At 46.3% G+C, this 22,313-nt stretch overlaps 1 protein-coding gene and 1 pseudogene across 2 annotated transcripts; one reads left to right on the top strand and one right to left on the bottom strand.

Annotated features, from left to right (window-relative positions):
• Positions 1 to 29: 29 nt before the first annotated feature.
• On the bottom strand, positions 30 to 4,235 carry LOC104612007 (F-box protein At1g55000-like). Its single transcript, XM_010279312.3, has 2 exons — positions 2,521 to 4,235; positions 30 to 670 (listed from the first exon to the last, which is right to left on the bottom strand). The coding sequence occupies exons 1-2, from the start codon at positions 2,860 to 2,862 to the stop codon at positions 296 to 298; spliced, it is 717 nt and encodes a 238-aa protein (XP_010277614.1). The 5' UTR covers positions 2,863 to 4,235; the 3' UTR covers positions 30 to 295.
• LOC148800826 (protein ZW2-like) lies at positions 3,901 to 22,180 on the top strand (annotated as a pseudogene). Its single transcript, XR_016085676.1, has one exon. The product of XR_016085676.1 is annotated as a protein ZW2-like (transcript).
• The last annotated feature ends 133 nt before the right edge of the window (positions 22,181 to 22,313 follow it).

Genomic DNA, 22,313 nt, shown 5'->3' with positions numbered 1-22,313 from the left:
GACATGAAAAAAACATGTTGGGAACAGAATTTCCTGGCCATGGTGGTTCAGTTCCACCAGACAAAAAGCAACTTAAAAAAGCAAGTTCCACCCTTGTTTGAACATGTTACAAGTTCAATAGTCATTGTGCAATTTCAACAAAAAGCAACTCTGTATGTGTTTTTTTAAGTTGTGACTGTTCAATAGTCATTGTTTGAACATGTTACAAGTTCCACCAGACAAAAAGCAAGAAAATCTCATGGACAGGGAACCGATCAACCCTCTTTACTGTTGAAATTGCACAATGACTATTGAACTAGGACAACCTTGCATGTTCTTCCCACCTGAGGTCGGCAGAAAACTCTGTGAATGCAGCCCGAGGATCACCATTTGAAATAGACAAGTAGTATTCAGCAGTACCATCATCAACATGCATGCTTCTCCTCAGTGAGTCAACCACCCTCTTCTTGCCTCTGTCGGTGATTGACCCTTTTAACAGACAGCTTGGATTTTCATCAGGACCACCCTCTAAATACAGTACTGCGACTTCTCTTTTCGCATATGTGTCGAGTTCTATGTAGCATGTGCCATCTATAAGAAGGTCTGGTTTGCTTATAGGGATTAACAACCTCTCTCTCGAATAGATGCCATGGTCACTCATCATATTGTTCAAACGTTTAATGTCCATAACCTGCAGATACAAAGAATATTCCCAAGCATGTCATTGCATTTAAGGAAAGAGATCTATATTTGAGGTGACAATCTTTAAACGACTCTTAAATGGATGACCAGAAGGGAAAATATGAAAATGGAAGCAAACAGCCAGAAAAAGGGCAATAACAATTTTCAAACATGCTTATCAGTCAGATAGTCTCAGACTTGATAAAAATGACTAAAGAGATCGCCAACTCATCTGATCTTTGCATGTTTTCCAGACACCAAAAGTTGAATTTTATCAATTAATCATTTCTAATAGGGATTTGAAGAATGAGCCCTCTGTACTCCTCCAATCATGACCTGACATCTACTATCTACTGGGACCATTTTCTCAGTTTTAGCTAAACAAGCATCACCTACTCTCAGACTATCCATTAGAACCAAAAAGGAAACAAAATGAGCTCCTCTCCCATTCTGAGTTTAGCTGACTAACATCAAATTTAAGCTTGATGACATGGAACCTATAGGTTCTTTCCATGTCTCAAGAGTTTTAACATCTTCTCTGCCACTGTTCTGTATCATTGATCAATCAACGCAACTACTATGCAAAAAAGTAGGATCTTTTTCCTGAGAAGGCCTCAAACACAAGGTAAAAAAACCAACAGTGGTGTCAATAAATTCATCCAGCTGTTATTCAATTATATCCTCAACCAACACGGAAAAACTGAGACAATTGATTGTCAAAGAATTAGGAAAAACTCAAATTTCTTTGGCACATGATTCCAAACACTAGTGACAGGTACGGAACATATGAAGAGAAACTCCAAGTTACCCTCAACATCTATCATCTACATATCATAGGAAAGCTCAGAACAATGAATCTATGGTGGATGGATGATCTAATATTATTACTTTAGAGAACACCAGTCTGATAGTCAATAGAAAATCTGAGGAAAGGGATAGGAGTAGGAAGTAGAAACCCCACCATGGAGATTCATCCACTTAGTCAGAAATGTATGAACTGCTCTCTCGTTTTGCTTTTTTTACCTCTAATGTGCCAATATCAGCAAATGACACCCCATATTCCGATGCTAATAATGGAGTTTGTAAAAATGTTTGCTCTAGAAGGCTAACATAGTGTTGGTTGCTTGTGATTGTCTCTTGTTTCTCCCACCATTAAATCCATCTACTCCTCTTTTCTTGATGAAGTTTTCTTGCAGTTGATAAAAAGAGGAAACTAATTGCAGTCACCTAAAGGAATATATTCTTAAAGCGTAACCCCTACTAAATTGTTATCCACGTCATGTAGTGGGATTTGAAAAAAACTAATTGCTGTATTCTTCAAAGACTATCTTCTCTTCATTTTGGTTTCTCGTTAATTTAAGGTCCTAGACTTGCTTTATGTTACAAATTCTTGGCCACAAAACCAGACAGACAGTGCAAAAATGCAGCTTAGTTACAATTGAATAAGGTTTTGAGATTGAACTCTCTCACAAAAATGTACTACTCTGCTGCAGACATTCTCTGAAATCTCTAACTATCTACATTTGTAAATTATCTTTTGTGGGTTCACAAATTTATGCCTCATGCATCTCCCACAACGAATGAAAAATGTACTATATCTAATCAGTAACTTGCCACCGTAAAATACATGTTTAGGAAAAGGGAGAAAAATGACTAGTCGGACAGAAACGATGACTTGAGCAAGATCATTCAACCAGAAGTAAACATCCCCAATTCGCAAGTTTTCTTGGATTCCCCATGTAGGATTCCGAGAAAGAATTCTGAAGATATTGTGAAAGTTTTCCCACTGCAAACGAAAATATGTTATATGTCCCTCTCATGACTTCTTATACCATCTGAGGGGAGAGAGAGAGAGAGTACCTGAACACAATATTTGACAGCGAGGCTAGCGACAGTATCTCCACGAACGAGGCGGTGAGAGATGGCGAATCGACCGAGGCTGTTATCGCGCCAGAAGCTGGTGGAAGTGGGATTACCAATGACGTCCTTCAATTTCCATGGGGATTTGAAAGCTCTGGTCTGAATCTGTCGATCGGAGGCGACAGAGTTCCAGAGATGGCAAACGCAGGCAGCTCGAGCGAGGTCCGACGGCGGCAAATTCTGAAAGATGCTCCGGAGAATGTCGGTGCAATTGAAGGCGGGGAAGTTGGAATTCATCGGAGAGATGACGGTGGCAGAGGAAAGGTCGCCGGAGAAATCCATGGTTGTGTTGGAGTCTGGGAGTAGGGGAGGGGGAGCTTTCCTTGGGCCAAGGCTTCGGGGAAGGAGGTTGAGTGGTTGGGAATGAGCTGTTTCAGAATGTCATCTTCTTCGTTCTCCACAACGTTCCGTCATCCCATAATGCGTTCAGAAGAGAGAGAGAGAGAGGAACCGAACATGGGCAGAATCTGGAAACAAGGGGTATAGGGAGTTGACGCGAAGAGTGATCTCTGAACGTTGGATTCAATATATCTAATAATCAGTAATAGTTACTGAGAGGTCCGACATCAATCAGACGGTCATGGAATAAACCATTGAGGTAGGGAGTAGGGACTATAGGGGAGTACAATAATAGTAGGAATTGCGAAGTAGGGAGAAAAATGGATTGATTGACTGATAGGTGTGGAATCATGCGAACAACCAAACTAACGATTTGCGAATGACGAGTTGGTGGACGTGGGGTCCATTCCGCGGTGGATAACTAACCACCTTGAGCCGGCGCCAGTAGGGGTGAGTAGCGGTCGGTTCGCTTTGGTTCGCGGTGGCAAGAACCCCGTCCAGACACTACAGGTTAGTTAGTTATCCACCGTGACTATTCCCCCTATTGACGCCGGCTTAAGGTCATTAGTTGGGGGTTCTTGCCGATAAGGGCAACTTTTGGCCTCTAATATTAATAAAAATATTTTTTTTTAATATAATCTTTAGAATAGGTTACCTTTTGCAGATTGGATTGGTTGGAAATTACAGATTATGGTTGTTTGGCTGTGTAACTTTCACTGTCAATTATTGTCTTTGTTGGAAACCTCTCATATCAGTTAAATTCGCCAGTTATAGTGGTTTGGAGATGTATTTATTAATTTAATTCACCTGTTGCAGAAATTCTTTTCATTCTCTTTCATCCATTTATTTATTTTATTCTTTTTGAGAAATTATCTCTGAACTTTAATTAGCCTTTTTGGCATCTCTTTGTATCAACTTCTTGAAAGAATAAAATATATTTTAAGCCTTAAAAAAGAATAAACTACCAAAATTTCTATTCACCTCCTTCCTCCTTTGAATGATTCACGCGAGTAGGACCTTAGAGATCTCATCGCGCGGGTCCTGACACACTACCAATAGTACTTGGAGGAGAAATCCAGAGCGGCTCACAGGGACGTGTTCCTCGTGTTGTCGCCCCCCCGATTCAACTCCTTAAAGCGGGCCTTGTTCTAGATTAGCGGATTCAGACCCGGACTGGTGTTCCGGCTCGTTGCCAATTCCATTGGGGACCTATCGCAGGACCAAGTGCAGATGATGGAAATGCTGAGGTTTGAGACAAGTGTGAAGGAGTGGCAATTGGAGGAGGAACTGGCGAGGCTACAGGAGTGTAATGGCGCCACCCCTTTCTGAACTTCTGAGGCGGGGAGGGAGGGCGGTGAATGGGGAGGAGGGGAATGTCAATTCTGTGCTTGAAAGCATGATAACTGAGTTCGAGATTTTGCTGGGGAGTGCAGACATGCTACGAGCAAACACTACAACCAAAGTGATTCGGATACTAAGCCCTGTTCAGACTGTGAGCTTTTTAGCAGTCGCATCGCAGCTTCAACTCAGGATTCGAAGGTCGGGTTTTCAAAGAGAGGCTGAGTGAGAGGGTAAGTAGAAACCGCTAATACTCTCTCTCTCTCTCTCTCTCTTCTTCACATCTGAGTTGTTCCAAACTCAAAGATGAACAGTGAGATTCCTCTCCACTCTGCTCTGCAATGAACAGTGAGATTCCTCTCCCTCTCCACTTTACTCTGCAATATATTTGTCGCACCTGAGTGCGCCGGGTTTGATGGCTTTACCGTCTACCGCAAGTTGAGTTAAATAGAACGAATAGGTTGTGGTGAGAGGATAGGGAAACTAATGCTCTGCTCTAAGTTTGAAAGAACTCAGATGCAGAGAAGAAGAAGAAGAAGAGAGGTGGGGGAGATTGGAGGTGGGTAAGGTTTGTTTTCATTTGATATATATATTTTTTAAAAAAAAATAGCATATTATAGAAATTATATTACAAAATTTATTTTTATTGATATTAGGGGCCAAAAGTTACCTTTGTCATTGTCAGCAGGAACCTCTTTTTGGAATAAAAATCATCTATCTTGTGAAGGTGGATTATAGGGTTGGTTCTAATTATGAAAGTTGGTAGTTATAGGACCGGGTGGGGTTGCCCAGGTTGCCGATCAATCCCAAGAATCTCGAACCCGACCCTACCCCATAACAAATTGAGTAGGGTTGGTTTAAGGTCGATTCAAGGTTCAAGGTTGATTCCACCCCTAGGCGTTATAAGGGAAAATATTTGGCTTCTACCCCACTCGAAGGACATTTCACACGTTAACTTGAGGGTTTAGGAATAAGGTATAGGGGTTTAAGATTTAGAGGTTAAGGGTTTAGAGTTTAGTTTTTTAAGATTTGGGGTTTAAGGTTTAGTATTAGGGGTTGGAGGTTTAGGTGCCATTTGACAACTTTGAAGTCTGATGTTTGAAAAATTAAAATGTTATTATTAATGTTTGACGTCTAAAAAGATACAAAATATGCTTTTTTTATTACTTTTAAGGCACCAAAAAAATACAAGTGTTTTGAGTTGGAATGATTGTAAAACATCTACAACTGTTAAAATTACTTATCCTTAAAAAGTTACTATTTTCTACTGGGGATCTGCTACCCACTAAATGTTCTCACATCTATATCCACAGAACACCACCACCGTGTATTAGGAACATCACCCTATAAATAAAAAGGGAGATATTCCAAATGTACAACTGTAATGCCCTGTGGGTAAAGATGTGGGAACAACTTGTAGTAGCAGATCCAAGCCCACTATATATTTTCACCCAATGAAAGGGAGACACCAAAGAACACTTTAAAAAGAAAAAGTGTAAAAAAAAAGCCATCAAATTTACTTGGAAGTGACCAGTAATGATTATTGGTGGAGGAAACGCCCTAAATTGATTCCTTTTTCGTGAGAAAATAATGCATTTAGATGTGTTAAAGCTTCCTCTCAACTAGTGGCACTCATAGTTCCATTAACGGAACCGTGGGCCTATTTTCCAATAACTAAGGATCAAAATAGATTATTATTAAAGGGCCGAATGATGTCAATCTTGGAACAAAAAATCAAGGATGTTTTAGACATTGGCCTACATTGAATCATTTTGTCATTGATATTTAAAAAGCAAGTTTTTTAGACTTTAGACCTTGAATAAGTCTTGTCAAATGCCACTTTAGGCTCGTTTGGAAAGAGTATAAATAAATATAAAATTAAATTTTGATAATTACAATCACTTCCCATGAGCTTTATCATACAATTGCAAGTAGACCCAGTGTCCAAAACACCCATACAGTTACTATTAAGGCTGATTTCTACAGCAAAATAAATAATATTAACTTTATAACCAAGAAAAACAGAGAAAAGCAATTTTGAAAAAGAAATCAATTTCAGAAAAAAAAAAAAGATTGGAAGGGTTTGAGCTAGCAATTCATATGAAGAAAAAATTTAGAAAATAAATATTTTGGTCAAAAGTAACTACATAGATATTTTTGACATTTTCAGGCCTCTTTTTGGAGAATTCTAACAAAGGACAACTATATGAGAAAGCTTAGGATAGGTGATTTCAATTACTAAACTTATGGGAAAATTCAGTAACAAACAAAATCTTCAGGTGAGGTTTCAGCAATTTACCCTTTTAATTAAAAAAAAATCTTTATTGCAATTACTCTTTTAATTAAAAAACAGCCCAGGCTCTTTTTTTTCACAGAGAAAGAGAGTATAAAAGTTTACTGTCAACTGGCAATTGTGCATAGGTGACAAAAATTTTAAGAGATTATTTCAAAAACTGGAGAAATGTGATCAATTGCTAGTGTAGGAGTACAGAATTATTTTCTCTTTCTTGTGACCAAGGTTCAAAATATCGATGGCTTTCCAATACGCTCCCTCCAGGGATTATATTGGGTCAGGCCATGGTTCAGAGGGTAACTGGGCTTTAAACCAACCCCTCATAATCAATTTTGAAAAAAATAATAAATAAAACATAAAAAAAAACACCGATGAATGTCGACTGTTGTAAACGTAGGGAGGTAGTGAGAGTCGATTAATTGTAGAGCTATTCTTTGCCAGGAACATCACTGGAGACTTGACCACTGTAAACGTAGGGAGGTAGTGAGAGTCGACTGTGGAGTTTTAGATTTTCATGACTTTTTCTTTTTATTAGAGGGAGATTCAAATTTACAAGAATCTCTCTCCTCCCTCCCTTGTTTTTTGTCTTTTCCTCCCTTGAATGACTTCTTATCCCACATTACTTGGAAAGGGGTGGAAGTGGAGTATATTTGTAGTTTTGTTCCCTCTATGGGTAGGGACCCATAGGAGGAGAAGACTATAGATATTTCATGCATGTAAGAGGGGGTTGGGGGTGCTTTACACACGTGTCGAGCCGGGCCGGGTCGAGGGCGAGAACACATTGCACCGAATCTTTTTGATCTAACCGAATTACACATTTTTCTTTTTTAAATTGAGTATTTTCAATTTCAAATTTAAATGTTTTCTCTTTTGTGTCTCTTTGAACAGGTACACTATTCTGAAGAGTCTCCTGTTTGAAAGGACACATCTGTGTCTATTCAGATCTAAGAGCACTCTATAAGAATAGTACTGGTTGACACAGTCTACACACACACCATTTTCGACATTCTTGTTTTCTTTGAGAAATCTGAGCATCAATCTTTTGTGGTTCACAGAGGTATGGTAAGCGAGTGCATGCCTACTAGTGGCTTGTGGGCTGTTTTATCTTGGCGATTGGTTTGCGATCACCCGGATGCATCATAGGGGGCAAATACGATTTTAAGGAGAGTGACCAAGTGATTCGATTCAACCCTCCATCTTCCTGTAATTCCCAGTTTCGAGTTCTTGCAATAATTTCACACCACTGCAACTTCGGTTTGAAAAGCAATTACCAATAAGCTCCATCTGCTGTCTTTACTATTATTACAACACTTTGTCACTAGGGTTACACCATTTCAACACAACCCCGTATTCTTAATTTTGGGAACTAGCACCACATGGTTTCCCTTCCCATAATGGCAAACAAACACCCAAAAATGAAAATCTAATGAGAATATTTCCATTTTGCCATAGAAACAAAACGTACCGTTAGTGAATGATTGCTTTACTATTATTTTAAAGGGAAATACGCCTTTGTGGATTTTGATGATTACCATTTCATTGGTCATCTCTTTTATAATACCAATTGATTGGCTGAATTTGATTCTCGTTTTGAAACTGGAACGCAATGCATTATGCCTTGTTCGTTTTGGTAGTAAGTTTGGGATAATGAGGTATAGATTTCACTGAAATAAAAATTTTTCCTGGATAATTTTATTTTTTTTGCAACTTACGTTAGAAAGTTTTATCCACCTAGGAGATAAGTTATTTTACCCATGAAATAAAAAATTTTGCCTATATATGACTAAAATATCCTTACAAAAAAAGTAGAGATCTTTGGGAAAATTCACTCAATTACCTAACATAATGTGCTTACCAGAATAATATTTCCCAAGTAATATTTACATGAGTAAATCGAGTTAAGATTTACGCCCCACATAGTGCACCCTACAAGCACCCTATATTTGCATCTCATCATGCATTGGAAACATCTCCCATTCTTTTCATGGGGAAGAGTTCTCGATACACGGCTGCGATGGGCTGTCCATGTGAATCCATTTAACCAGACCAACGACATTAGGAGTAGACAATCTACAAGTGCATTGCATCACAAAGGTTTTTTTTTTCTGTTTTACTGCTGACCTATTTTATTTATGTTTAGGCCCCATTTGTTTATCAGTAAATATGCATGAGAAAGTTGGCCAATGGGTATCCTATTTCTATTAACCAACTTTCTCATGTTCTTTTTGCATTAAGCAGCGGACCCTACGGTAAAATCACCTTTACTATCCCGAATAAAACTTACCCATCTTACAGGTGGATAATTAACTTTGAAATCAAAAGAATATGGATAAATAAATTTAACTAGGTAAATGTTACTGATGATGCGCAATCCGACCGGTCTAAGCTGTTAATGACCTTGCCTCTGAATCGAGTAGCGGGGGACCTGAAACGGAGGAGATGAAGAAGCTCCGGGGAGAACCCGGTGTAAAGGCTCCGAAGTTTAAGTTAGAACCCTTCAAAGGCAAGATAAACCAGATAGTGCAAAGTTTGCATACCTCCTCTTTGGGGGTGGAGAGCCTTTTATAACCACCTCGCGCACTCACTCCTAGACTCCTGTCAGGTCGGGAATGAGTATTTCCGTACTTCTGCCAGTTCGGGCGTCATCGCCTCTGCTAAGGCAGAACCGTCACGGCTCCTTTTGTCGGAGCCGTCTCTGTAACTAGAGGCAGTGGTGACAGGTGACGGTGGTAGGTGGCCGTTGGAAATGTGGCCGCCAAGCGTCAGATCCCAAGTCAGTCAGGTGCGCCGCCCCTGGACACGGACTCCTTCGGTGTCAGGTACGGCGTGGTTCGTCCAGTTCAATGCTCCGGAAAAGAAGTGCCTGGAGCAGTGCGTGAGGCAAAGTCTCGAGTTCGGATAAGGCGAGGCCCCAAACTGTCATAAGACGGGCCAGTTCGGGTCTCTGCTTTGTGTGACTCAGGGTCAAAAGGGAGAGTTCGGGCTCCTCGCAGGGAGTCCGATCAATAAGTAGGGAGCTCGGGCACCTTGCAGAGGGTTCGACCGCTAAGTAGGGAGCTCGGGCACTAAGTAGGGAGTTCGGGCACCTTGCAGAGAGCTCGGGCACTAAGTAGGGAGTTCGGGCACCTTGCAGAGAGTTCGACCACTAAGTAGGGAGTTCGGGCGCATTGCAGAGAGTTCGGCCGCTAAGTAGGGAGCTCGGGCACTAAGTAGAGAGTTCGACCACTAAGTAGGGAGTTCGGGCCTGCTGGTCCCTTCCCTTTGGTGTTTGTACCCTCGGTATGCTGTCTTGAGTGCCGAGCTACTTGCCTTTTTTGCCACGTGCCGTGATTTGCGAGGTCGGGCCAAATCTTCCTTCATCAATTGCCCCCCACTCCTCGTGCTAAGGTCTTGCCCTGGCGCGGGGAGTTCGCAAGGTGTCAGGTAGATTTGTCCTGCACTTTGAATCTTGGTTCTGTTGGCGCGAGGTGCGTTGTCAGGGTTTCTTCGAGTGTCCATTCACGCAGGAAGCGTGTTGGCCTGTCTAAATGCTGCTAGATGTGGCGGTGCGCGCGCGTTGCTTGGAAATTTCAAAAAAAGGGGCGCGCCACTTGGGGACGCGAAAGCGGGCGTTTTTTCAAATTTGAAAAAGACGTGCCGCTGCCGTTTTTTTTGAGACGTGCATTGACATTCCGTCAGTTTCGAAAAGATGCACGCCGTCGCTGTCAATTTTAGAAAGACGTGCGCCAATCACGTCTCGGTTTCGGGCAACGTGCGGTCAGGGCAGTCGTAGGTCGTCGGATTGGCTTTGATCTGAGCCGTTGCCTTTTGGTCACTGTGAGCATAAATAGCGGGGGGGGGGGGGGGGGACCCCGGTTTGTTGTCGCTTTTGTATTTCTCTCGAGCTCGCATATGAGTTTCAGCTCGCATCCAGTTTGCGTCCAAGTTTTTTCAGTTCGCGCTCGAGGTCTTCCGTTCGTCCGAGCTCCTGTGGTCTACAGCTTTCGTCCGGGTGAGTACTTTCTTGGATCTCATCACTCCAAATGTCTAGCTCGGATGGCTCAGATAGTCATTTCACGGGGTCTGATGCAGGTTCTACGAACCAAGTTGCATCCCCCGATAGCCTTAGCGAGCCGAAGGTAGAGCTCGAGGAAGAGTTCGAGCCTGTAGGCCGTGGCGCTTCGGGTAGTTTGGCGTCCACCTCTCGCCGGGGTCGGATGTTAGACAAGTTCGGCCCTTCCACCATGACGCCCGAGGGGCTCCAATCCCTCATTACTTACTATAACTTGCCCGAGGAGTATGCTTATTTCATACCTTCGGGTAGCTTTCCTTGGGAACACAGTCCTGATGAGATCGTAATATTCCGGGAGCAGCTCTCCGCGGGGCTGTGATTGCCTTTCCACCCCCTCTTCATCGAAGTCTTGAACCACTTCGGCGTGACAGTCGGCCAGCTTCACACGAACTCCATTCGGAACTTGGTGGGGACAATCTCCCTTTTCTGTGACGAGAGCTTTCCGTTGGACTTGGAGATTTTTTCTTCAATCTTGATGCTCAAGAAGCAAGCGGGTCCTCTCCCCGGGCGCAGGCAGGCTTACTACCTGTCTCCTCGCCCGAGTTTTAAGCATTTACACAAGCTACCCAACAAGGTCCCAGCATGGAAGCGGGACTATTTCGGGGTGCGAAGTGTGCTGGGGTGGCCTTTTCAGACCGGGTGGGGAATGGCCGCTCCCGACTCCGGGGTTACACTTGACAAGGAGATGGCGAAGGGCCTCCAGCAATGGGCGCGGCTTGGGCTGAAGTGTGAACAGTATCTGACGGAGGCCAAGCTCATTGCGGCCGGCCTGAGCTCGGGTAGGTCCTTCACTTAGAGACTCTTATCTTGCTGTCTTTCTTGCTTTTTACTGATGGCGAACTTTTCGCAGGTGTGATGGATTCGCGAGGGACCCGAGGTGGGCACTTGTTTCAAGGTATGAAGAGGAGAAAGTGGGTTGCCAAGCGAACTCGCGCCGAGGTGCCTTAGGATGCAGAGCCCGAGGTGCCGGGCTACCAGCCAGAAGATCCGCCCAGGGGGCCCGAGATGGTCCCTCCGATGCAAGAGCCAGCGGAGGGCCCTTATGCTGAGACTACGTACACAGGAGCTCCTACATACTCCGGTGCTTCTACTTACTCCGGGTCTGCTCATATGCGAGCTGGTCCCTCAGGCTCGGGGGCCCCGGGGGATTTCAGGAGCGTGTTGACGCCGACCCATGCTCTTCAAAAGAGTAAAGACGCCATCTTCCTCGAGGAGGTCGTGGCATGGACTGATCTCCCTCTGCATCAAGTGATCTGTCGTGCCGTTACCCACTCTATGGTGGTAAGTGTTCTCCTTTTTTAGCTCTTTGGCTTTTGTTTTGTTGGTTCTTTTGATCATTCGGTCTCTTTTGGCAGGTAAATTCTTCCATTCACGCCTTGGCGGCTCAGGTGGAGAGGAGCTCGAGGCAGGCGCGAGCTGTCGAAGAGGCTCGTCGTGCGGCCGAGGAAGCCGCTCGTGCTGCTGAAGAGACTGCTCGTGCTGCCGAAGAGACTGCTCGTTTTTCCCGGATCAGGCAAGCGAGGTCTCAGAGAGATGCCGAGGCAATGGGAGTAGTGGTGAAGCACATGGCGGACTTGAGGCTGGATCTGCAGCATCAGGTCGAGTATCTTCAGGAGGACATCAGGGAGAGGACGCAGATCTTTTCCCAAGGTATCGAAGATGCCAAGAAGAAGGCCGCCGAAGAGTACATCGCTTCGCCGGGTTTTGATGATCTGATGGTGGATTCATATAGGAGGGGTTTTAAACTAAGCCGGTGGATGATCCGGAATACGTACCCCGAGCACGATGTTAGCGCCATATCCACTTCGTGCATAACTCAGGAGATGGCTAATGCTGCTGACGCCGAGCCAGACTCCGAGGGCGAGTAGGGGCCTTCGGGTTTTGTCGAAGTGCCTTCTGACAATGATGAAGTAGCTCCTAGCTTGTAAACATTTTTTTTTTGTACTGCTCTATCTTTTGGAAAGGAAGGATTTGTTTAAGTGCTGAGCATATTTTCCGATCTGAGCATCCTCTCCCGAACTGAGCATATTTTCCGAAGTTCATGTATTTGCCGAACGGACTATTCGTTTGGTCTGTTTTCTACACTCGCGCGGACTATTTTCTTTGCTTGCTTGTGCCTAGATTCCTTCGTTAGCTCGGCATTCTAGCCCGTAGGCTTTGGTGGTGATTTTACCCATTTCGCTTGGCGGTCTATAGGTAGTATCGCCTTAGGTTGACAATGTTCCATGCTCGGGGTACTTGTTTTCCCTCTAGGGTTTCGGGCTCGTATGCCCCCCCGAGTGCTTTCTTTACTCTGTAGGGTCCTTCCCAATTTGGTCCAAGTTTCCCTACGCCGGGTTCGGGCACCATGACCTTACGGAGAACCAGGTCGTCGACGCGGAAGTTTCTCTTCTTTACTCTGGCGTTATAGTACCGAGATACCTTTTGCTGGTAGGTCGCAGTTCGGATGTGCGCGAGGTCTCTCACCTCGTCCATTTGGTCGAGGTTGCTGCGTAACTCACCTTCGTTTGTCTGTTCATCATATGCTTCTAGTCACAGCGTAGGTACTTCGATTTCAGCTAGGATTACTGCCTCGGTGCTGTTGGTGAGGTTAAAGGGGGTCTCTCCTGTGACGGTTTTTTCCGTGGTTTGGTGAGCCCATAGAACACTTGGTAGCTCGTCAGCCCACAACCCTTTAGCTCGATCTAGTCGTGCTTTCAGTCCGCAGAGGATGGCTCTGTTCATTACTTCTGTTTGGCCATTTGCTGCGGGTGTGCGACCGACGTGAAGTTCTGACTAATTCCCATACTTTGGCACCATTCTTGGAACTTGATATCCTCGAACTGTTTGCCGTTGTCGGAGATCAGTACCCGAGGTAGCCCGAAGCGACATACTATGTTCTTCCAAAAGAAGTTCTGTATGTTTCGGGCTGTAACTATTGCCAGAGGTTCAGCTTCTAACCACTTTGTGAAGTAATCTACTACCACCACAAGGAATTTTCTCCCGCCTGTCGCTGGTGGGAATGGCCCCAGATGGTCGATGCCCCATTGGGCGAAGGGCCATGGACTGGTGAGGTATTTGAGGTCGGCAGCGGGCTGATGGTGGATATTGGCATGCTTCTAACACTTGTCGCATTTTCTGACGAGCTCGATGGCCTCTATCTTCATCGTTGGCTAGTATTATCCTTGTCGAAGTGCTTTTTGGGCGAGGGCTCTGCCCCCCAGGTGTCCGCCGCACAAGCCTTCATGAGTGTCGCGGAGTACCAGCTCGGCTTTGGCTGGGTGCAAGCATCGCAGGTAGGGGAGCGTGTAGGATCGTCGGTACAACCGTTCGTCTATCATAACGTATTTGGCTGCCTGGCGCTGCACCCTCTTGGCTGCGTTGCGGTCCGCGGGGAGGGTTCCCTCTAGCAGGAAGCTCGCAAGTGGGTCGATCCAGCTTGACTCTGCTTCAGTGACGGGAGCGACCTCTTCTGCCTCACCGATAATGCTGGGCCGAGGTAAGTCCTCTACGTACACAGTTCTCATGGCGTTGTGGCTCGTGCTGGCTAGTCGGGACAGAGCGTCGGCCTCAGTGTTCTCTGACCTCGGGATTTGCTTGATGAAGTGTGACTGAAAGTTGAGCAGAGCCTCCTTTACCTTTGCCAAGTATGCAATCATTGTGAGCTCGCGTGCTTCGTATTCACCTGTAACTTGGTTGACCACGAGCTGGGAATCACTGCAGATAACTACGTGCTTTGCTCCATCCTTATGCGCTAGGTTCAGCCCGGCTATCAGTGCCTCGTACTCCGCCTCATTGTTGGATGCCGCGAACTCAAAGCGTAGTGCGTATTCCAACTTTGTTCCGCTCGGGCCGCGTAGCACTATTCCAGCCCCACTGCCTTGTTGGTTCGAGGAGCCATCTACGTGAAGGATCCAGGGCTCCTCATCCCAGTTCGCGCTTGGTCTAACCAGGAGAGATGCTACACTGGCTGCTACTTCACGGGGTTCGGACTCGATTGGCTTGGGAGCTCCGAGCTCGCCCGAACTGGGGATCTCGGGCTCGACCGGCTCAGGGGCTTTGAGGCTAAACGTGCATTCTACGATAAAATCTACCAAGGCTTGGGCCTTAATGGTAGTTCTTGGCTTGTACTGGAGATCGTACTCGCTGAGTTCGATGGCCCATTTCGTCAGTCGACCGGAAACCTCGGGTTTGAGTAAAACTTGTCTCAGAGGTTTGTCGGTCAGGACGATGACGGTGTGAGCCTGGAAGTACGGGCGGAGTTTCCGAGCTGCTATCACCAGTGCATATGCTAGCTTTTCTATCTGTGGGTACCTTGTCTCTGCTCCCTGCAGAATTTTACTAACATAATATATGGGTCGCTGGACTCGGTCTGTTTCTTTTATTAGTACCGAACTGACCACCTCGTCGCTTGCTGAGAGGTACAGTTCTAAGACCTCGCCCTCCTCGGGCCGGGCTAGGGTTGGCATACTGGCGAGGTAACCTTTTAGCTCATCAAACGCGAGTTGGCAGTCTTGGGTCCACTCGAACCCTTTGCCTTTGATTGCTTTGAAGAAAGGTAGGCAGCGGTCTACTGACTTGGACATGAAGCGGCTTAGAGCGGCTATGCGGCCGTTTAGCCTCTAAACTTCTTTTACTTTCCGAGGTGGTCTCATATCTAGAATGGCTTTTATCTTGTCCGGGTTGGCCTCGATACCGCGCCGATTGACAATGTAGCCTAGGAAATTGCCCGAGGTGATGCCAAAGACACATTTGTTGGGGTTCAATTTCATGCTAAACTGACGCAGGATTTGGAAGACAAAATCTAAGTCTTGTATTAATTCTTGTGAAAACTGTGTCTTGACGACCATGTCGTCTACATAACACTCTATCTTCGTGCCAATCAGGGGCCAAAACAGCCTATTTACAAGTCTTTGGAAGGTCGCCCCGGCATTTTTTAATCCGAAGGGCATGACCTTGTAACAGTATAGACCGAACTCGGTTATGAAGCTGGTTTTTTCCTCATCGGACTAGTCCATCCGAATTTGGTTGTAGCCTGAGTAGGCGTCCAGGAAGCTTAGCAACTCATGTCCCGAGGTCGCGTCCACTAGGCGGTCAATTCTAGGGTGGGGGAAGCAATCTTTCAGGCAAGCTCGGTTCAGGTCGGTGTAGTCAACGCACATGCACCACTTGCCGTTCGCCTTTTTTACCAGCACAGGGTTGGCCACCCAGCTCGGGTAATGGACTTCCCTTATGAAGTCTGTTGCGAGGAGCTTCTCGACCTCCTCGTCGAGCGCCCTCCAGCGTTCTGGGGCTAAGTTGTGTTTCTCCTGTCTAACGGGTCTGACTACAGGGTCAGTGTAAAGTTTATGAGTTATAAGGCCAGGGTCAATACCGGGCATATCAGCCGCGGACCATGCAAAAATATCTAAATTTTGAAGAAAAAAACTCACCAGTTCGGTCCGTAGGGGTTCTTCGACGGAAGCACCGATCTGGAGTGTGCGAGCTGGGTCCGAAGGCGAAGTCGGGATTGCGACTATTTCCTCTGTGGGCGAAGCTCGTTCCTCGCCTTGCTCCGCAGGCCGCTCCAGATCGAGGTCGCCGGCTGCCTTGGTTTTTCCCTTCAGGGCGGCAACATAACACTTGCGGGACTCGAGCTGGTCACCCCGCGCTAGCCCCACCCCGAAGTCCGTAGGGAACTTCATGGCCAAATAGTAGGTGGAGACCACCACCCGTAGGATATGCATGATCGGCCACCCTATTATGGCATTGTATAGGGAGGGGGTCGCGACCACCAGGAAGTCATGGTTGAGTCTGACCGCACAAGGCCATGTGCCGACATCCACAAGTACTGTTATTTTTCCAAGGGGCCTGACTTCCTCTCCGCTGAAAACCACCAGGGGAGTGTTCGCGGGCTTCAGTTCGCTCCTTCGTAGCTGTAGCTGGTCAAACGCTGATTTAAAGAGGATGTCTGCCGAGTTGCCCGAATCTACGAGTACGCGTCTGACCTCGAAGTCGCTGATCCTTAGTTTAATGACAAGCGCGTCATTGTGGGGGTAGCGGACTCCTCGCGCGTCGTCCTGTGTGAAGAAGATTGGTTCTTCGGTCTTTGGTCTCTTTGGAGGATTCCGCTCCTCGAGGGCCGCTTCGCGAACTGAAGTCCGGGCTACTGCCGAGGTACACCCTGCTACCACCGAACCTCCCACAATTACATGGATGGTTCCCCGAACTGGCCTCTCCACCGGAGGCTGTTGCTGCAATGGTTCGGCAGGCCTGCTGCTAGATTTGGGGGCATCCTTTTCGTGCTCCCCTAGCCGATCTGCCTTATTGTTATTATTGTTGTGTTGTACAAAGTTTCTCAAGTATCCGTGATGGATGAGCCCCTCTATCTCGTCCCGGAGATTATTGCACTGTTCGGTACTGTGACCATGGTCCCTATGGAAACTACAATACAAATTATTATTTCTTTCGTTCGGATTTCCCTTTAGGCGAGGTGGCCACTTCACGTATGGGGCGTCCTTGATCGTCATTAATATCTCGGTCCGCCTTGTGTTCAATGGCGTGTAATCCGTCCGAACTGCTAGGGGAGCTTGGAACGACTGGTTCGGCATCGGCTCTAGGGCCGGTTTTTTCCGGTCGACTAGGTTAGAGGGCTTGCCTTCCCTCTTTCTTTTCTCGTTTCCGCCCTCGGTTCGTTGGTTGATTTCTTCCTCTGTCCTCATGAACTTGTCCGCGAGCTTGAGGAATTCGGCCACGGTTGCGGGCTGGTTAGCTACCATGTGCCATTTGAATTCTTTGTGCGTTACCCCTCTTTTTGCCGCCGCGAGCTGCACCGCGGGGTCTAACCGCGGTATCTGCAAGCATGCTTCATTGAATCGCTTGATGTAGCCCCGTATGGATTCTCCTTCCCTTTGGACTACTCCGAAGATGCTTTCCTCTGCTCTGGGGCACCGTTTGCTGGTGACAAAATGTACTGTGAAGACCTGCACGAACTGAGCCTAGCACTTTATCGACCCAGGGGCCAGGTTCCTGTACCAAGTGCGGGCTACCCCCCTGAGGGTGGTGGTGAAGGCCACACACATGCATGATTCGCTGGCCCTGGCGAGGTGCATTTGGGACTGGAAGGCGTCAACGTGGTCGTTGGGGTCGAAGAACCCGTCATACTTGTCCAGAGGTGGAAGCTTGAAATCTCTGGGCAAGGGGACTACCAAGAGTTCTGATGCGAGGGGGAAGGAACTGAGAGAATCAGGGCAACTCCTACCTCGTCCGAGCTCGTCTCTTCTTTGCCTCTGAGCTCTGACAGGACACGGGTAGCGGTTCGGCGACTTCGCCTGCGCCTTCGCTGTTGAGTGGGCCTTGTACTGGCGCTGCTGGCCTCCGTGTTGCCGAGCTCGATGGGCCCGGAATGCTGGTAGTCCGCTGCTGCCAGTGCACCGAATCGGTTTTCCGTGAGTGGGAACTCGGGCTTGGAGTGCCGAGGTGCCGACCTCGCGGGTGAGGTTCCCGACCAGCCTGCGAGCTGCGAGGCGGGGGTGACTTTTTTCTCTCTTCGGCCTGGGGACGAGGCCTGGCTGTTAGGGGGGTTCTGGGGCCTGGAGGCCTTTCCTTGGCGGGGGCACCCATCCTGCGGGGAGGCCTTGACCGGCCTCGGAGCAGGGTGGCGAGGTGGAAGCAGTGATTGGTTCAGTGGCAGTTGGGGGAACTGCTGTTGATAGTGATACTGGGAGATGTTGTGCAGCATTTGGTGCTGGTGAATCTGGTGTTGCTGGAACTGTTGCATTGGGGCTTGCATTGCCCGCATGCACTGCATCAGGGGGACGGCAGTCGGTTCAGTAAAGGTTGTCTTAATAGGGGGAGGAAAGGGGATGCTTGTGGAAGGAAGGTTTACGGGCGCCACTACTTGTGCCGCATTCAAACTGGGGATTCCATCCACCGAAAGGGGGATGGTGAACTGTCCAACGCACACCACGGGAACTTGAAGCTGTTCCCCGGTGGTGTTTGTCTCTGTGTCGCGTCCGGCGTTGCTGGAAGAGGCCATGAGTGTTGGGTTTTTTGAAGAAGAAAAGGGAGGTATGAGAGTTTGGAGGGAGGCTTTTTGAAGCTTTCCCACAGACGACGCCAATTGATGATGCGCAATCCGGCCGGTCTTAGCTGTCAATGACCTTGCCTCTGAATCGAGTAGCAGGGGACCAGAAATGGAGGAGATGAAGAAGCTCCGGGGAGAACCCGGTGTAAAGGCTCTGAAGCTTAAGTTAGAACCCTTCAAAGGCAAGATAAACCAGATAGCGCAAAGTTTGCATACCTCCTCTTTGGGGGTGGAGAGCCTTTTATAACCACCTCACGCACTCACTCCTAGACTCCTGTCAGGTCGGGAATGAGTATTTCCGTGCTTCTGCCAGTTCGGGCGTCATCGCCTCTGCTGGGGCAGAACCGTCACTGCTCCTTTTGTCGGAGCCGTCTCTGTAACTGGAGGCAGTGGTGACAGGTGACGATGGCAGGTGGCCGTAGGAAATGTGGCCGTCAAGCGTCAGATCCCAAGTCAGTCAGGTGCGCCGCCCCTGGACACGGACTCCTTCGGTGTCAGGTACGGCGTGGTTCGTCCAGTTCAATGCTCCGGAAGCGAAGTGCCTGGAGCAGTGCGTGAGGCAAAGTCTCGAGTTCGGATAAGGCGAGGCCCCGAACTGTCATAAGACGGGCCAGTTCGGGTCTCTGCTTTGTGTTACTCGGGGTCAAAAGGGAGAGTTCGGGCTCCTCGCAGGGAGTCCAATCACTAAGTAGGGAGCTCGGACACCTTGCAGAGGGTTCGACCGCTAAGTAGGGAGCTCGGGCACTAAGTAGGGAGTTCGGGCACCTTGCAGAGAGCTCGGGCACTAAGTAGGGAGTTCGGGTACCTTGCAGAGAATTCGACCACTAAGTAGGGAGTTCGGGCGCCTTGCAGAGAGTTCGACCGCTAAGTAGGGAGCTCGGGCACTAAGTAGAGAGTTCGACCACTAAGTAGGGAGTCCGGGCCTGCTGGTCCCTTCCCTTTGGTGTTTGTACCCTCGGTATGCTGTTTTGAGTGCCGAGCTACTTGCCTTTTTTGCCACGTGCCGTGATTTGCGAGGTCGGGCCAAATCTTCCTTCATCAGTTACCATTGAAACATTTACTTGACTAATTGCACTTACTCGATTAACTTGTATAGTTGTAAAAGAACAAGGGATTAAGTTACTAAGACTAGAGCACTTTGCACAAATAAAGTGCTTTGAGAAAAAATATATAATAATGGTCTGATAGCCTAAATCCTAGGCATAAGAAGAGGCGTAAATCGGGTCGTACCGCCTACAGCCTAGCAACACATGGGTCGTGCTAGGCCTGACACAATGGTTTGGGCCGTACTGGGCCTAGGGTTCTAGGTCCAGGGGACGGCACAGCACAACATAACACGATTATGTTTAACGTGCTGCCTATGGCACGGCCCACAGGCCTGTAGCTATATAGGGGTTTTTTACAAAAATACCCCCCAACAACTATAAATAGCTATATAGGGGGTATTTATGTATTTTGGTATTAGGGGAGAAAGAATGATACAAATTACCCCAACATCTATATAACAACTAGTTTATGGGGAGGGCATTTTGGGTAAAGTGATAAATGAATTTACAATGACCAAAATACCCCTCCCAACAACTAAAAACTATTAGTTTTAAGGGTATTTTGGGCAATTGAATTATTTTCAATTCCTATAAATAGCTCTATCCTCCACCATTCTCATCACTCCAATTCAACAATTCCTATAAATAGCCCTATCCCACACCATTTTCAATTCCTACAATGATCAAAATCAATGAAGTTAATATTTTTTGTATACTTAATAATTGTATAGCATTTTTTTTCAAATTATTGTAAATTTTGTTTTAATTTATTTGATATTTTTAATTTGTAACTATAGTGTTTTTTATATTTATTAAATTATTCTATTTTCCAATTTTCATATTCCATTCATCCAACCATTGTATGCTCTGGTTAAGTACTTTTTTTCATTTCTTTGTTAGATTACTTATTTTTTCTAATAGTTCCTAAAGGAAAATTAAATACTTTAGTTTTACTTAGCAAAGAAATAAAAAAATATATCAAAAAATAAAAAAATAAAAAACAATCTAACCCAATTCAGTCCACGCTTAAGGCCTATCTTGTGGCCTAAGCCCGTGGCACAGCCTACAACCCGCCTGGCCAAGCCCACGGTGCGACACGGGCCCGCATAAGCTTAGGCCATGGGTCGTGCTGGGTCGATCCCCAAATTATCCCTAGGGAGGGCGGCATGGCCCTAGACAGCCCACGGGCTGGCCCAGCATGGCCCATTTTACACCTCTAGGCATAAAATATAGTTGCGGTTACACTGTATCGTTGTCTTTTATAAGATCTTACCATTTTTATATAGGCTGTCTTTTCTTTGCAACAAAACATGACTTTTTCATCAAGATTGATTACGGCCCACTGTATCGTTTTCATATCTTGGATGTTAAAACTGTCAAGATTAGATTCTGTACAATTAACCAAGCGGAAGAATGGGCTGCCTAAGAAGCCATTAAAATAGCTCTGATATCCCATCAATTCCCGACCACTATCGAAAGCGATGGTGATATTGTATTTCAAGCAGAAGATAAAGCCCCCTTGGAAGATGAGAAACACTATTGAGAGCTGCATTAGGATGAAAACACCTTTCCTATAAGACTTATTTTTCGCCGTGTCTAAAAGTGAACCCGGCCACGGATTAAATAGCTCGTGAAGCTCAGATTGCTACGTCGAATTTTTTATGTTTTAGCTTTTCTTCCCTCCCCTTCTCTTCTTTTTATTTGTCTTGCTGACTTATGCGGGCGCATTAGTCATTACTCCATTTGTTGTAACGCTCTTTGGTTTTTTCACTCATAAAACAAAAACATGATTCACTTTATTTTATTTCTATTTTTATATATTTTGTCAGAAGAAATGGGTGGACCCCATTTACCAGTGCCCGCCTAAATTGACTGTATACTATGCAGTTGGAGAGGGTCCACATATTTACTTATTGGGTTATTATTTATTTAAAGATTTTTGATTTCATGATTCTCCTGTTTCTTGGGTCCTTCCTCTCCTGCTCTATTAATGGTTGAGACTTGAGACTTGAGCGCCGCAGCATTAAATTAGGGATACGGGATACACTCCCCTGGTTTTACCTTCCTGACTCACAGTGACAGTCACAGAGCCCAGAATCCAGACTCAGAAATCAGAATTCAGAAAGAATTGAAGAGATCCAGAGATCTATCGATAGAGAGAGAGAGAGACAGAGACAGAGTCCCATAACCCAACCCAATAACCCTTTTCTACGGCTATACCATGTACCGCAGCACCAATACTACTGGTTTTCACTTTTCAGCTCAACTGCCAGATCTCAACTCTCATTGGGATATTTCTGCATTTATTTCTGTGGAATTCTAGCTTGATGAACAAGAATACCAAAAAGAAGGATGGATCCGTTATTACTATTCTACCCTACGGCTGACTAGTCGTCGCCGCAGATCTCTATCTCTCTCTCTCGTCGGTGAGATGTTCGCTGCGACCTGATAGCGCTCGTCAAAACCAGGAAAAGAGAAACAGTTCTTAAGCATACCTTATAAGTTAGAATCCATCCTCCAGCTGAAGCCACACCAACAGTATGCGATAGCAGATGTGACTACGTCAAAGCTGCCGTCAGCTACCGCACTGGATGACCGGAGAGAGAAAGCGCTCAGTCAGAT

This window comes from Nelumbo nucifera, chromosome 4 (assembly GCF_055504915.1).
Source record: "Nelumbo nucifera cultivar China Antique chromosome 4, China Antique-T2T, whole genome shotgun sequence".
NCBI lineage: Eukaryota > Viridiplantae > Streptophyta > Magnoliopsida > Proteales > Nelumbonaceae > Nelumbo > Nelumbo nucifera.
This window is presented reverse-complemented; position numbering and strand designations above follow the sequence as displayed.